Genomic DNA, 15,746 nt, shown 5'->3' with positions numbered 1-15,746 from the left:
ATCAATTCATCTCATATCCTCTTTGCAAAGTGTAGACAAAGGTGATGTACAGAAAAGTATAATGGCTTCTTGAAACTTAGTGCAGGTTTCAAATTCTAAGTAAGGTCACGAGTTACTTCTTTCCTTTTTAATGATAGTTAAAAGTCCCCGGAGAGAGAGAAACTCTGAGAAGGTGAAGGGCAGTCTGAGATGCGTCTTCTCCCTTTAGTCCCTCTAGGACAGCACAAAAAATGACCTGTATTGTGCAAGTAGTCATTCTGAGCAGAGAGTGTTTTACTCAGGTCTGTTAGGTATTGCCAGGTGGGTAATTATTTGCTCGAACTTGATCAAAGTGCTGCCTACTGTGAGGTGTCTGGTCTGGAAGTCCTCCCCCATTTCGTGTTAATAATGGCAGTGAAATCAGGTTTCCATGCTCTGATGTGGTCAGTAAGATGAAGGTGTGGTTTTCAATCTCTCTTGTGGTTAGCAATACAAGGCTGGCTGGATACTGCAGCCAAACCTCACAGAACGACGAGTAACTGCATTATAGGAATTCCCGGTGATGAAATTGGAAGCCGAGGGCGTTCGTGAGTATTGATGTATGGGATATGCAGTTGTCTAACTTAGGGAGGTGAAGGCTGAAGAAGATAAAAGAGCATGTGAAAAGTAGCCAGAGTTCAGTGTGTGAGCTTGGTACTTGCCTTCACGTTCCTGCAGAGGGGTAGGAGGATGTCCTTTGATGTTACCTGGCCACTGCTCTGCCAAAGCATGGACAGACAGCAGAAGCAGCAGTGGTCAGAGGTCTCTGGCTGGAAGAGATGTGGTAGTGATGTAAGAAAACTTTGAAAGTGTTGATATGTACAGGACCATGTGAAAAAACTGCTGGTGGCTTTCTCCTTTTTCTGACTTCCTCTTCTGTTTATTTTTCCCCTTTCAGATCTATTTTGACCGGGTTGTTCCCTACATCATCAGGTACTATCTTTGTGTATGGCAAAGACATCAGGACTGACCAGGAAGTTATCAGGAAGAACATGGGAGTGTGTATGCAGCACAACGTGCTCTTCAACTATCTCACCACAAAGGAACACCTGCTGCTCTATGGGTACATCAAAGTCCCTCACTGGAGTAAACAGGAGCTCTATCAAGAAGTGAAGAGGTATAAAACCAGCAGGGTTGGAGAAGGGAGAGAGGGCGGTCAGAATTATTGTGTGGTAGTGCCATTGGCACTGCAAAGCTGAGATCAATGGTTTTGAGGACTATTGTAGACCCTGTGTAGAGTTCAAATAATTCCTTGGTCTGGCTAGAGGAATATACTGAGTGTTGATATCTGTGGCTGTAAGAAAACAATGTCTCTTCTCCAGAGGGCCTACAAGGTTCCGTGGCAATTCTTTGGAGATGAATTTATAGGCCTAAGGGTCAAGTCCTTGATACTTTACAATTTTCCCCAGAAAGAGATGTAATCAACCAGTCAGAAAGATGATGTTGGCTTTATTGGTTCTGCAGAGAAATGAAGCAGCCAGAACATCCCAGGGAGTTTGGATCTTGGTGTTCTCAGTTGATGAGGTTGAGCCTTTAACCTTGACTTGTCAGATGGAAACTTTGAAAACATCCTAAAAAAATGTTTTGAATTAAAATCCCAGTGACCGAGCTACAGGGTGAATCATTTCCCTGCACTGTGACCATTCAGCAGAGCCGTCCATACTTGAGCAGTTTTTCATTTGCAGTTATGGGTTTTTTGGGTATTTTCAGATTCCCTGCTTTTAAAAAGTGCCTGAAGGACAACCTCTGGGGGTTGTTTTTCCTTTGTTTTCAAGGACTTTGAAGGAGACTGGACTGTACAGCCATCGTCACAAGCTAGCTGGCTCCCTGTCCGGGGGGATGAAGAGAAAGTTATCCATAGCTATTGCCCTACTGGGTGGATCAAGGGTGGTGATACTAGATGAACCAACCACAGGGGTGGATCCATGCTCTCGGAGAAGTATTTGGGAAATTATCTCCAAGAATAAAAAAGGTACCGTGATGAGACAAGATGCTGCCCAGTGACAAAGGTGATTCATGTCACTTTGGAAAATATGGTATCAGTGGCTTCCAACTGTGGGTTTTGGAGACCACAGAGAACGAATAGTGGGAGACTGGAATTTTGCAGGCTCTCTGCATGCATCCTCGTTTTTTTGTTGTAAAATTTACAGTGTCATTGGAAACGTAGCTTTGCCATAATATACAATTTCCAATACAGCAACTTTCAGGTTCTCTCTAATGTTGCCTTTCATCCAATTGCACTAATAATGCCAAAAAAGCACAGTCGATTTTCACCTGATACTCTGTCCCCTCATTCAGCATCGCTTTCACCTGTCTCATGTAATCACTTGGTTTTATTCTGTGGTCGCTGACATCAGCTTTGTGTTTTCCAGGCAGAACCATCATTCTCTCAACACATCACTTGGATGAAGCAGAAGTTCTGAGTGACCGAATCGCCTTCCTGGAGCATGGAGGGCTCAAATGTTGTGGTTCACCATTCTACCTCAAGGAAACATTTGGTGATGGATACCACCTGACACTCACAAAAAAGAAGGTTTATATCTGATTTGGTCCTAAATTTTCAGCATCTTGGGTGGGAAACTGAGTCAGTTGCGTGACAGGGAGGAAGGAGACATGTCGTGGTTTCCCAAAGAAATTAAGCATGCTGCAGAAGGTTCATCTCAGTCTTAGATGTCTGCAGTGGAATGGTTGTTCCAGTATCATTTCACTTTCATGGAGTAACTTCTTTATGCATCCACTTTATGCCCAGGCGAAAGTGGGATGTGTTTTGAGTTGAAACCTTGGGTTTGGCCACACAGGTTCAAGAATATGCTGGACTGTTTCCTTAGGCTGCCAGTAAGAACATTTTCTCATATGTGAGAGATTGTGAGCCTGCATGGAGCTGAGCTGGAGCTCTCAGCAGCTTCCTCTCTGAGGAGGGCCATCAAGGCTTGTTCAGGGAAGCAGGTGCTTACAGCTATAGTGGCAGGAGCTGAGTGACGGATCCAAGGATGGTAGTGGTACCAAAGAACTATTGAGGATCCGGATGTGAGCACGCTGCTTCTCAGTAAGAGATGCTAACAGAGTGTGTGGCCTCTATTTCCCTCGAAGCAGAGGAAGAGTCTCCAGCAGGGCCACCGGACCAGCCTCTGTGGCCCTCAGAAAAGAGGAATGTCGGTGCTCTGCTTTGTTGAAAAAGAACAAGGTCTCCTTGAGGCTTAAAGGCAAGGCCGGGTGCAGAGTGTGAATTCTGGAGTTCAGAGAAATAAAGCAGATGGGAAGAGTCCATCGATAATATCTGGCCTGAGGCAAAATGTTCTGTTTGCAAGGAGGGGGGAAGCTCTGCTCTTGGTAGCATTTATTACAGTCCTGTTGGTAGCCCCAGCACACAGAATAACGTGCAGATACCGTAACAGATCAGCCATCTTCCAAACTGCTGGCAGTATAGATAGAGAAAATGAAAAAAGACCCATGTGCAAGTCCCGTTTTTCATGGGCAAAAGTGTGCATTTGTGCTGGCAGCCAAGTTCAGGTGTCGGCTCTCTTGTGGTTAGACTTTTTCTCTGCTGTACTTCAAACCCTCTAGCTAATGCAAATTCAGCCCAATCCCAGTATCCCTGTAGACAGAGGGAGCCCAGCGAGGTCTTGGATGGACCAAGATGGGCACAGTGCAACACCTCTTTCTTCAAGGGCCAGAAACCCACTTTCATCTCCTTTTGATATTTAACTTGAAATTTTGCATACCTGATCTGAGATCACCTGCCAGTTTTGCTCTGGGACAGGATTTGGGCTAAATCCTGCGGAAAGAAGTTGGACCTCACAACCCTATCAGTGACCACAGAGTGTTTTCCTCCTTTTTCAGAACATGATAGAGGAGTGCGACACCACAGCAGTGACCTCCTTGATCCAATCCCACCTCCCAGAGGCTTATCTCAAGGAGGATATTGGTGGAGAACTCGTCTATGTGCTTCCTCCCTTCAAGTCTACAGTCTCGGGGGCCTACCAGGCGCTTCTCAGAGCCCTCGATACCAGTTTGAGTGATCTCCACCTTGGTTGCTACGGGATTTCAAACACAACCGTGGAAGAGGTATGAGCTCAGGATCCACTGAATTTAATGAAATGTTATGGAGATTAACTTCACAGCACTGTGTAGCTCTGCTTTCTGGGCTAGACAGTGGCATGTTTTGGATGTGAGAGTTGCAGGCAGGGAAGAAGTGGCTTGGTTGTTCACTGTGTTACACTTAGGAACATGTGAGGGTGTAGATGTATTCATAAATCTAAACTTGTGCACAAAGCGTACCACTGTCTCATCTTGCTAACAGCTTTTTGGCATTTTACCCAGAAAATGAGATACTGGAGTAGACTAAGGAGAGAGGGCAATGATGTGTTTCTCTTTGAACTGTTCTCCTGGTCTCCACGAATCTGGGTTTGTCTACAGATGCTGTCAGCAGGGAGGGAGTTAGCAAACCATCTAAATTATGAATTTCAGCACGGATGCTGTATTGTACGAGCGAGTCACCTGGTGCATCTTGGAGTAACACAGGCACCTTTCTGCCCATGGGAAATCTCTGGTTAAATAAACACAAACATTTATTTGCATCAGAACCAAGAAGTGACTTTAAAAGATGAGCAGTGACCACCCTTGTCTTGCAGAAAGGAGGGAGGGAGATTATCTTTCTGCTCAGAAATTCCTGCTTGGCTTTTAAAATGTTTTCCTAAGGCAGCAAGAAGGAATTCTACAGCATGTACCATGTGCAGCTCGGTTGCCACAACGGTGCACGCTCCCAGCATGGAGGCAGCTGGGATGGTCAGAGGCTAGGGAGGAAAAAATCCCAGGGAAACAGCCCTCGTTGTTTCTTCACTGGTGCCATGCAGGGGGAGCCACCTGTGCACTGCTCACTGTGTGAGTGTGGAGGGAATGGGGTTACGCAGGACTGAGCAGAATTGCAGCTTCGTTTACACCTACTTTTTAGTCCTGTAGCAGGTGGTATTAGGACAAGAAGTCCAGGGGGCAGCTGCAAAGGTTTCAGGTTCCACTGCTGCAGCAGGAGAGAGACGGGAGGTGACAAAGAGCTGGACAACACTAATTTTATGCTGAAAAAAAAAGTTATATTTTCTTTCGCAGAGCAGAAAGGGAACAGAAAGAGGATTGTAATTCACAATGGCTGCACCAACTGCAGCTACAAAGTAGGAGAGTGGATTCTGATTATTGTTTTGGTAAATGGAGTTCTTTGGACCAATTTTCCTTCGTATTTTCTTGCTCCATAGGTGTTTCTCAATCTGACAAAAGAGATAGGGAAGGACCAGCAAGAAGATGCTGAACTGCCCCAACAGCTGCCTGGAGCCAGTGGTCAAATTGGCAGTGACGAAACATCTATGAGCACGGATACTTTCACAGAAAGAGACGGTACTAAATTCCCTCCAGGTTTTATTCCAGATTTGTCACAGATGCAAGCAGTGACAGATGGACTGATTGGAGCTCCCTGTCCTCTTTTCTTTGTTGAAAACCACATTTCTCCCAACAGGGAATCAGAAAACAAATAAATCACTAGAAGTACAACACTTAACAGTTGTTTAGATCCACTGGTTTGGAAAAGTCTGAATCACGGAATAAATCATAGTGTGGTTATGTTTGCATCTGCCTTCCTTTAAATTGATCCAGATTTTAATCGGATCAAATACAGTGGGTGGGTGAAAGAGCAGATGTATACCTCTGAAAGTAATTGCTGTAATTGATGGAGAGGATTATTTCTACATAACTAGTAGAATTGGAGAGAAACTTTGTGGAAACCCCTTAGCCTATTGCAAAAGCAGCACACCTCTGAGCTGGGTCCTCCTCTCTGCTTTTTTGCTGTGTCTCTGCCATTGCAGTGTGGTCAAACAGCTCAGAGGGCTAGAGGGTGGGATAAATTCATGTTCAGAAGACAAGTTACACCAGTATCTCTGAGGGTTTGAGAGCTGCAAAAGGTGGCATGGCCCAAAAATGAGCAAATAGCTGAACAACCTTTCTCATGGAATAGAAATGTGTTTTTCCTTATGAATATACCATTTATAGTTAGGGAAACAGATAAGGGACAACACAGAGGTATTTTCATACTGGATTTTCAAAGCTGACCTGCACTGTAAATGTTACTGTAAACAGTCACTCGTATGCATAGAGAAGTGTCTTGTGTCACCCCTAAATGAGAGCACTGAGAAGGATTTGCTTCATGTTGTGTTATATAGGTTAATATTTCATAAGGAGCAATAGGTTGCACAGGGTTTGGCTCTGCTTTTAGTGTACTAGAACCCTGTCCATGCAAATGATCGATTGGTTTATGTGCCTTGTTTTCTTATTTCAGAATGAATTCTCTTATTGATTTGCCTGAGGACCTGCTTTCTAAATTATGAAAATTTTCAGTTTGCAGATGTAAAAGAGTAATACATTTCCCCTGTAAGTTGCAGCTGGGTAGGCAGGATGTAGATAACTTGTTTCACCTGGAAGCCTGTGTTCCTCTTGCAAGATCTCAGAACGAATTCACTACACCTACACATTTAAACCAAAAACTGGTGTCACATGAGCTTATGACTCAAGATCCAAAATCTGAGTCCTGTCCCGAGCCTGACCCTTGCATCTGTTCCGACTTAGTAGGTTTGATTTGCCATCCATAAAGGAGTGCAGGAAACTAAATATATTCCCAGGGTTCTGTAACCATCAGTTCCCTGTGTTTCATAAATACTGATCCATGACAAAATGCCTTCTTCTTTTGTTCCCAGACCAGCTCCTGATTCGATCAAAAAGCCTGCAGGGTTTGCCGTTGCTGCTTCAGAAGACATCAGCTTTGTTCATTAAGAGGTTCCACCATACCCGGCGGGACGTCAGAGGCTTCATTGCTCAGGTCATCCTCCCAGTCCTCTTTGTGATGGCTGCAATGGGACTTGGGACACTGAGAACGAAGGAGACCGAATATCCCGAACTGGTTCTTTCCCCCTCTCTGTACGGCACATCCGACCAGGCAGATTTCTTTGGGTGAGTGCTGTTCTTTGTGATCCTTAAACCCTTTTGTTTGTCAGGAGCCAGTGATCAGGATTATTCCTAAGGATATTATTCCTAATCCATCAGGATTATTTCTAAGCAGACCCAGTGAAAAAGTGTTACACTGTGATATGTAGCTATGTTACCTGTGTAGTTGTTACGCAGGTAACATGTAGAAATCCTGTCCCTAAGGGGTCTCTGAGGAAGATGGCTTGGCTCAGACCAGCAATCAGAAAGCTTTAGAAAAAAAACTCTCAGTTGGAATTAACTGTGAAACGTGAGGAATATTCTTTGTGTTTCCCATTGGGGTCCTCTGGCTCTGCAACAGCCATACTGCCCCAAGGGGATTTTCTTAATATATGTATTTTCTCTTCCCCTGCTATGAAGTGAAGGTCCCCACATCAGTTGCCTCCAATATTACAACTCTGGGATCAGATTCTGTCCACCTTGTGCACTGTGTGCTTCGCCTTCCTCTCTGTCAGTACAGGACGTGCTTTCCTGCTCAGGCTCCACTAGTCCAAGGCACACAGTCAGTTTGAAGGGCATGTGCTTTTTCAGTGTGATTAAGATGTCACCACTGAATTATTTCATTGTGCTTAAAAATCCCATTACCAAAATGATTATGATTTGCATCATTCTGATTTCATGATGTGAACTGCTGTCTTTCTCCAGTGGTTCTCAGCTTTAAGTCAGAAATAGAAAATTTAGCTCTAAAGCAAGCCTATCTGCTCTTAGATGTTCTTTGCCAGGACTGCTCATGTCTTTCCACTTCAGTCCTGCTAGATGGGGGAATGAGGCAGAGCTGCATGTCTGAGTCTTCTGTTCCTAATGTTCTCTGCTTCTCCTGATGGATCAGTACTACAGCTGGGTCCGAAACGAGAAGCATCTTCTCGAATGACCAAAACCAAATGGACTTCACAGATGAGAGAGCTGATTGAAACAAGACTGGAAGTAGCATCTGAAAATCGCAGTAGATGCTTTCTCCCTGGAAACAGAATCTTGATTGTCCAAAAGTTAATCATTATCTCGCTTAAACCTCGAAGCAGCAAATCACTGGAGCAGTGCAGCTCTAAGCAGTCCTTTTAGACCTGTGTGACTGTCCCCATGCACTGCCTGTACTTGAATGGTTTGCAGGGCTGGCACCACAAATAACCATTTATTTAGCATCTTAAATTTCATTCAGACACAGTTTTCCTCTGCGCAGTGGTAGTGGAAGTACCTTGATCAACATTTTTCTTTTTTCTCCTTCTTTTTTTTTTTTCTTTGTTAAATCTTAGGAATTTTAATGAAACCACAGATGCTCTGGTCGCTTCGATGCTTGCTTTCCCTGGAACGGATAACACATGCATGAATGAAAGCAATTCGTAAGTAGTTCTTGCTTTTCTTCCATTTAAATTCCAAATCTGCGAGAGAATTGACGTAACGCTGTCAGCCATTAGACCTTCATAGCCATCTTTGATCATCTGCAGACTTTTCATACATCGGTGCCACAAGCAGAGAAAAAACTATCTCCTGCCTCTCTTCAGATTGACTTGCAGACCCTTTCAGCTCACTAGGAGATGTCTAAGTGGCCTTTTGCAGGCAGGTGCAAGCTTGCACTGCTCACAAAGTTGAGCTGGGAGGATGAGAGTTGGTTCTGAGCGGGGAGCTGTGTGGTCATGATGGTGTGAAGCAGACCTCAGCCCTGCCAAGAGCCTACGTGGATCCCATGCGGCTTGGAGCGAAGGCTTGTGCCTGCCAGCACAGAACTGTTGTAGATACTCTGGGAGACAGGAAGCTACACTGTGCTTTAAGGCTTTTAAGGCTGAGACTGGGATTTCCATACAGTCCCAGGACCTTGACACTGGTGTTCTTTGCCTCAAGAAGTTTTCACCACCGCAGGTGGGCTCCTTTATTACTATGAGTAGTAAGAGAGGAGCTTTGGTGGTGACTGGATGCCAGGACAAGAGCAAACTGTTCTTGTGTCTGGGAAGTAGTCTTGTCTCCCCAGTGATCCCAATTATAACACTGAGCCCACCCAGGAAGTTCTTAGCATAGCTGTTTTTTATCTGTATCCAAAAGCTGGTTGCAATGACAACAGCCCTTATTTCTGCACTGTGAGATGATTTTGGCCTTTGCATGCTAACTCCTTGTGCTGTCTACTGTGGGAACAAAGTGGTGTCTGGATTCCTTCTAATCAGCTGAACGAATCCAGGCACAGAGAGCAGGAGTGAGGGCTCTCTGCTGAGAGGCGCTGAAGGCAGCAGGAAGATGGGTATTTCCCGGAGCACCCAGAGCTGACAAGAAGGTCTGCTTTTCTGCTGAAGCTACTCTCTGCCATCCTTGCTGTCATTAAACATGACAGCAATTAGCATCGTTTGCACACCTGAGCGCAGAGAACCTCAGAGGAAAATGTGTTCATTTTCAGGCAGTGCTTAAAGGAGGACATGCTTGGCCAGTGGATTATCAGTGGAAACCAGAAAACTGAGTATTCCGCCTGCAACTGCACAGATGGCATCCAGGTAATTTGAACACACCCAAAGGAGAGAGAGTTTGGGGGGATATTTGGGGGCACTTACAGGTTGGAAGTGGTTTTGTGGGCATGCATGATGCTAAGGAGAGCTCAGTGTTCAAATTCCTCCTGTCTCTTTTTGGCCTTGTTGATTTTGTTCACTGGATGACCACTGTCTGCACCAGTTTGGAGACAGGAAAGGAAACAGCATCCCCTGAAGATTCACATGCTAATATACCTGCTTTCCCCCTGGTGGTGGGAAAAGATTTAATGGTGGTTTTGAATGTTGTATGATTGTCCAATTTAGCAGAGGTGAACATGTATTCAAGAGGAAAATTGCATTTTATACAAGCACTGTCATTGTTTGAAAGCACAGCTATTAGTGCTGTTTGCTCTTCAGAGTTTAACTTTATGCAAAGTCTAGATCCATCTGCTTTTACTCTGCTCTGTATTATAAATAATGATGATTAATAACGCTAGTTATTTGCACTGGAGTGCATACAGAACCAGATATGGGCACTGCTGGGCTCAGTGTCTTTATATGCACATGGAGAAAAGGCAGATTCTGCCCCAAGGATGTAAAATTTTACAGCCTAGTTTGAAGTTGAGCTCTCCTCCCTCCGGTGCTGTTCACCTGTCCTCAGCATTTTTCCAGTAGGAAATCAGACTCCGGGCACAGCGTGATGCCATTTGTAAGATAAAGCATGTACTTTGTTGAATGTTCCTAGTCATTCCTTAAAATGCAGCTATTTTCTGCAGTTTTCTGGACATACACTTTGTTTCACGTCAGTAAAAGTATTGGCAGCATTTCTCTAATAAGTCAGGATAATGTTCAAAGCTGATCCTCACCTCTAGCAGGCTCAGGCAGGTGTTCCTCAGCGTGAAGGAAGCTATTTTGTGTCTTCTGATGCAAAATTGTGAACAGGTATACAATGGGAGAGGCCAGGGGTTTTGTTATGGATGAGCTGAAAGAAACAGCCAGCACGCTGTCTGGTAGGACACTTCAACCTTAGGAAACAGTCGATGTGACTTTGACCCTCTGCATGTTAAATTATATATTCAGGACTAATCCAAGGCTTCTCTGAAGCTCTGGAAAATATTCCCAATGACTGACAGTAAAGCAATAATGTAGAGCGTCGCTACTGTGAAATGCAAGATGAGAGTTTGAGGCCACCACGGAGTTTTCCGCTCTGGGAGTTGTCTTGCCCTCTGCTGTTGTCTGTGCAGTCACTCTGATGCTCTGCTAAGTAGGATCAGCCTTAATTTGGCAAAAATCTTCCTACGTAGCATGAAGCACGTTTCAAGGTCTCACCGATGTCAGTAGAACTGAAGTGTAGATTTAAGCAGAGGTTGGTTTTAAGCATCTCACTAAATATGTTCAGGATGTATGCCGTGTGCCTTTGCACCCTGATTTGCAGCTCGTCAGCTTCTGTAGGAATCGGTCTCAGGACCAGAATGTTGCCGCTGCTCTCAATCTTGTCCTGATCTGCCAGTTTTCAGTTAAAACACAGGCACTAACATTTTTATTCATTTGTCTCCGCTCAGACATGTCCACAGACAAACTACACTCCCCCTCACAGAAGGACCTTCTCCACGCGGACACTTTATAACCTTACAGGGCACAACGTGGAAACCTACATTCTGGCAACTACCAAAGACTTCCTGCAAAAGCGGTACGGTAGAAATCTCCAGTCCTTCTCCTCTCAATTGCTCTGGGAGCATCTTCTCAGACCTATCATATCCACTGTGCCTGAAGAGGTGACAGTGCAGGAGGGGTTTAGAAGGGCCTCCCTGCTGATAGTATCTGTGAATCTGGTGAAAGGAGGTAAAACGTCCTGAAATCATGGAGTTAAAAGGTAAAGGTTCCTGCAAGTTCTCTGCTTGATCATAACAGAGATAGCCTAGGGATAACGTGTCAATCACCTGATACGTTGATGGCTGGATCCGCAGACGAGCCTTTGTCTGACTCAGAAATGCTTGAAAAGAGGAAAATCTGACACAGCCTGTCATGAAGTAAACCCTGGGGAGAGACTTTCCTCCAAGTTTGATTCTCTGAAGAGTCTCAGTGTGTGCTTCACTTAAACAAGTGCATCCGTTCCAGTGAAATTAGAGGCTGAACGTTTTCTTGCACCGTGGGGCTGTTAGAGCTATTAGTGTGTCTGGACTCTGCAGCACAGCTGCGCAGCGTGTCTTGGGGCCAAAATAGCCTGCCATGAGGCTTGTCAAGGAATATGTTCATCTGCCACTGATCTAAGCTTGTCTTCTGGGTGAGAAACAGTCATCTGACTCCAGTGTGGTAGGCAAGCGGCTTAGGAGTCCACACGGCTCCAAAATGTTTCTCAAATGGAGGCTTTCAGCACAGTTTTGTGATAGTGCTGCCAAGTTCCTCTTTCCCTTTTTTCCCCACAAATAAGGGCTCCTGCAGCAGTGTGGGCTTGGTCACACACTACGTACTGTTCTTTCCTGGAGAAGAGAAGGCTCCGGGGTGATCTTATAGCAGCTTTCCAGTACCTAAAGGGGGCCTACAGGAAAGCTGGAGAGGGACTTTTTACAAGGGTGTGTAGTGATAGGACAAGGGGCAATGGATTTAAACTGAAAGAGGGGAGATTTAGGTTGGATATAAGGAAGAAATTTTTCACTCAGAGGGTGGTGAGGCAGTGGAACAGGTTGCCCAGAGAAGTTGTGGATGCCCCATCCCTGGCAGTGTTCAAGGCCAGGTTGGATGAAGCTTTGAGCAACCTGGTCTAGTGGAGGGTGTCCCTGCCCATGGCAGGGGGGTTGGAACTAGATGATCTTTAAGGGCCCTTCCAACCCAAACCATTCTATGATTCTATGATTCAAATCAAGCTCGAATTAACAGGGGTGACAGTGACATGCTAACAGGTCCCGGCCTAAGGTATTATAGCTTTTGAGCGAGGGTAGCAATGCATTTCCTTCTGATTTTCACTCAGGTATGGTGGCTGGAGCTTCGGGCTGCCTTTGACAACAGATCTCCAGTTCGACATCAGGCCAGTGCCCCCCAACAGGACATTGACTAAGGTAACTAACCTCCATCTGCTCATCCTAGCACGGGATGTACCTAGGAGAAATGATATTGAGTTCAGGGATATTTCAGAAAATGAAGCAAAACCCTCTGAAATCTGCAGCTTGGCATGGGAGAGAGAATTTGCAGTTCATTTCCTTTTCTCACCCGATTCTTCTTTATTGGTCTGATGTCTCTTGCTAGCGGGAGACAATTTTTCTGCTGTCATAATTTTATTATACAGAGGTGAAAAGATCAATTAGTAGCACCTTTATCTTAGGTACCTTAACTAGGGCTGGCTGGTGCATTCTGATATACCTGTTTCTCTGTTTCTGCTCAGGGAAAATGTTGTAACACATCAGCGTTAAAAGCACCAAGGCTGAAATCTGAGGTAGCAGGGAAAGGCAAGAGAGTTGACAAGATCCTGTGATCTCAGTGCAAAACGTAGCTGCCAGGAGAGGATTCCTGCAAGAGCAGTGCTGTTTTCAGAGGTGGCTCCAATAAAACTGAAGCAGAGGGTTTGTTTCACTGACACTCGGAGCTCATGTACTGAATTTGCAGATATTTTCACCCATCCAGTCTTAGAGCTTCATCTTCGATCTGAAAGCTGTAGCTATTTTCTTATTGCATGTCAGATTTAATACCTGGAAACCTTGAAAGTGTTGGAAGCTGGGCAGACTCCAGTCCTTGCTCTCCTAGGGCAAGGAGAATGAAACCACTGAGCATGCAGGACTTGGGGGTATGCCAAGGTGGATGCTATGGGCTGTGTTTAAGCCTCTAACCTGAACAGCCTAAGCTCTCCGTCCTTTGATAGGTGACTTACACCTCTAACTTGGCTGCTGTGGGTTGTGCCTAAAGTAGGCAAATCCCCCCAAAGTCCATGTCCTGTGATCTGATTTTTCCCCTCAGTCCTCAGAGTTTATCGTGGTATAGGTAAGAAAAGTTATCGTGGGGAGGGAAGGGCTGTTGCTGAATGAGAAGGTGACGACTGGCTATTTTTTGCCCTAAAGCAACCATTTTTCCCCTAGTTTTCAAGGGGTGTTAGACATTTGACTGCTTAGCCTTCTTTGGGAAGCCCCCACTGCTGGTGTTCATCAGACCAGAGCAACTTATTACAGAGAAGAAACCAAGTTTCTGTACACTTCATGTCACATATCCAGCTAGTGCCTCTTTCTTCTCTCCCAGATAGCAAATGAAGCCGATGGGACTGCTTGTGCTGAAAATGAAACATGCTTCTATACTCATTCTGTACTAGATGTGGTTTCATCATTGGACTTTAACTTGTAGAGCTTGTGACTTTCGATAACAACCATGGAATGATTCATTTGTGCAAGCAGAACAAACCAAAATGTTATCAGTAACAATTTCTCTCCCAATTTGTTTCAATTTCTCAATTGTGTGCAGGTGTGGTATAATCCCGAAGGTTATCACAGCCTTCCAGCCTATCTCAACAGCTTGAACAACTTCATTCTTCGAGCTAACTTGCCAAAAAATGAGACTTCCAGATATGGTAAGTGTCCCTGTGTGTAGGCAGATAATTTCTCCCCTTTGGGGAGGAATATCCTGGTTCTGTTGAAATCGATGACAACACTTACCTTGACTTTAATGAGGCCATTTCTTTATTCCCAATGACACATTTTTTTAAAAAAAAACAGAACTGAAAAACATGAATAAATCACATATTTCATTTTTCATAGCCAAAGCCTGGACAGGGAAGACCCCAGCTCCTGTGTAAAACAATTCCTTCATCCAAAAAATGCCAATGGTTGCTATTTGATTTATTGCCTCTCATCATGGTACTCAACCAGCTGTCTCTTCATAGGTGTCCATTAGTTATGCACAGAAAGGCTACTTCAGGCTACTTCACCCATCTCCAAGGGTGGTTTAGATTAGTAAATTTTAGGGAATGTGTGGGTATGTATGTTTGTGTTTGAATGTGAATGAGAGAGAGTGAGATTATGTGAGAAGCATAACTTCCAGCTATATTTTTCCTCTGACACACGACATATGCAGAGTCCAAGGAGTGTTAGTAGCCCATTTGGGGTTGTCGGTCCTCATGGCTTCTCCTCGGTGCCGTAATGCAGCAGCCCAAATTCCTGCTGATAACCTGGGGCACCCTATCTTACAATTTAGCCTGTATTAAGGGTGCAGCGTGGGCACCAACACGTCTCTGTAGGTATGCCTGTCTCTGCAGATGGAGGGGGGTGCAGGGAGAAGAGAAAGATTTATGTTGATGCCATTTTGAGAAATCTTTGGGATTTGTGGGATCTGACAAGAGTAGCAATTGCATGCAGACATGCCCTACCAATGGTGCCTTTCCAGCTATGTCCTGGTTGTGCCTAGCCCCTCTCACCTCAGAGGCCTGCTGGTCCAGGTGAGAGTGAAATAGGTGACACGGCCTCTTTGCTCATAAGACTGTTCCTCACTGATGTGTCTGAATTGAACTATAATGGAAAAGGCATCTGGTCTGAAGCTCTGAGTGTCATGCCATGAATTAAAGAAACAGCAGAACGCTGATTACAAGCCAAAAGAGCATGTCTCTCTTCCCACCTCCACCTGTTGTTGCACTGAAACTCCCTTCGAAACAAGCTCAGCTCACGACAAGTGAATCCAGTGCCTTGTCCCGGCTGTCATCCTAAAACACCCACTGGCTCCTGCCTTTGAGATTTGCAGCGTGCTCTCCGGGTTAGAAGGTTCCAGCTCTTCGGTGTGTGCTGCAAGAGCATATCACAAAGCTGCAGCCCCTGCCCAGGTGCGGAGGGAAGAGACCTGAGCCAGGCACTTCCAGCGGCAGGAACATCCCAAAGCAGCTGAATTATTAAGCAGTGAAGCTTCTTGCCCTGTCTCTAAATTCCCAACACGTGCTGTAGCAAGAGCAACGGCAGGAAGCTCGTGTGAACAGTCAGAAAGTTTTCATAGGGAAAGTTTGGTACCAGCAAAATAACAATTTTCAGTGGGAAAGAATAGCAGCAGTTTTTATTCCATCTGTCCTGCTGCTTATGTGTTTTTGGAAAGAAATGCTTAGTAGTAAATGACCAGACAGATAATTCTCCGCTTCCCACTAATGATCCAATCCATAGAATGGGAGAAAGAAAATGAATGGATGAGGATAGCTCCCCCGGGGTGGTGTAAATCCAGTTTGAAATACAATTGAACAGACGTTCTGCGTGGTATGTTCTTGGCAGCTAAATCTATTTGTTGTTGTGACAAATAAATGACAGT

General features: G+C 44.9%; 1 protein-coding gene across 2 annotated transcripts in view; it reads left to right on the top strand.

Moving 5' to 3' along the window:
* ABCA12 (ATP binding cassette subfamily A member 12) overlaps positions 1-15,746 on the top strand; it is an 86,347-nt gene that overhangs the window by 56,393 nt on the left and 14,208 nt on the right. For both annotated transcript variants that reach the window (XM_086616151.1, XM_086616150.1), the window contains 11 exons: positions 917-1,135; positions 1,794-1,990; positions 2,391-2,551; positions 3,859-4,083; positions 5,265-5,403; positions 6,753-7,005; positions 8,289-8,375; positions 9,419-9,512; positions 11,048-11,175; positions 12,454-12,541; positions 13,929-14,034. In XM_086616151.1, coding sequence (XP_086472277.1) covers positions 917-1,135; positions 1,794-1,990; positions 2,391-2,551; positions 3,859-4,083; positions 5,265-5,403; positions 6,753-7,005; positions 8,289-8,375; positions 9,419-9,512; positions 11,048-11,175; positions 12,454-12,541; positions 13,929-14,034 — 1,697 coding nt within the window. The remainder of the gene's footprint in view (positions 1-916; positions 1,136-1,793; positions 1,991-2,390; positions 2,552-3,858; positions 4,084-5,264; positions 5,404-6,752; positions 7,006-8,288; positions 8,376-9,418; positions 9,513-11,047; positions 11,176-12,453; positions 12,542-13,928; positions 14,035-15,746) is intronic.

The sequence above is a fragment of the Tauraco erythrolophus genome, chromosome 8 (genome assembly GCF_009769465.1).
Source record: "Tauraco erythrolophus isolate bTauEry1 chromosome 8, bTauEry1.pri, whole genome shotgun sequence".
Taxonomy (NCBI): domain Eukaryota; kingdom Metazoa; phylum Chordata; class Aves; order Musophagiformes; family Musophagidae; genus Tauraco; species Tauraco erythrolophus.
Note: the sequence above shows the minus strand (reverse complement) of the source record. Positions and strands in the feature narration are given on the sequence as shown.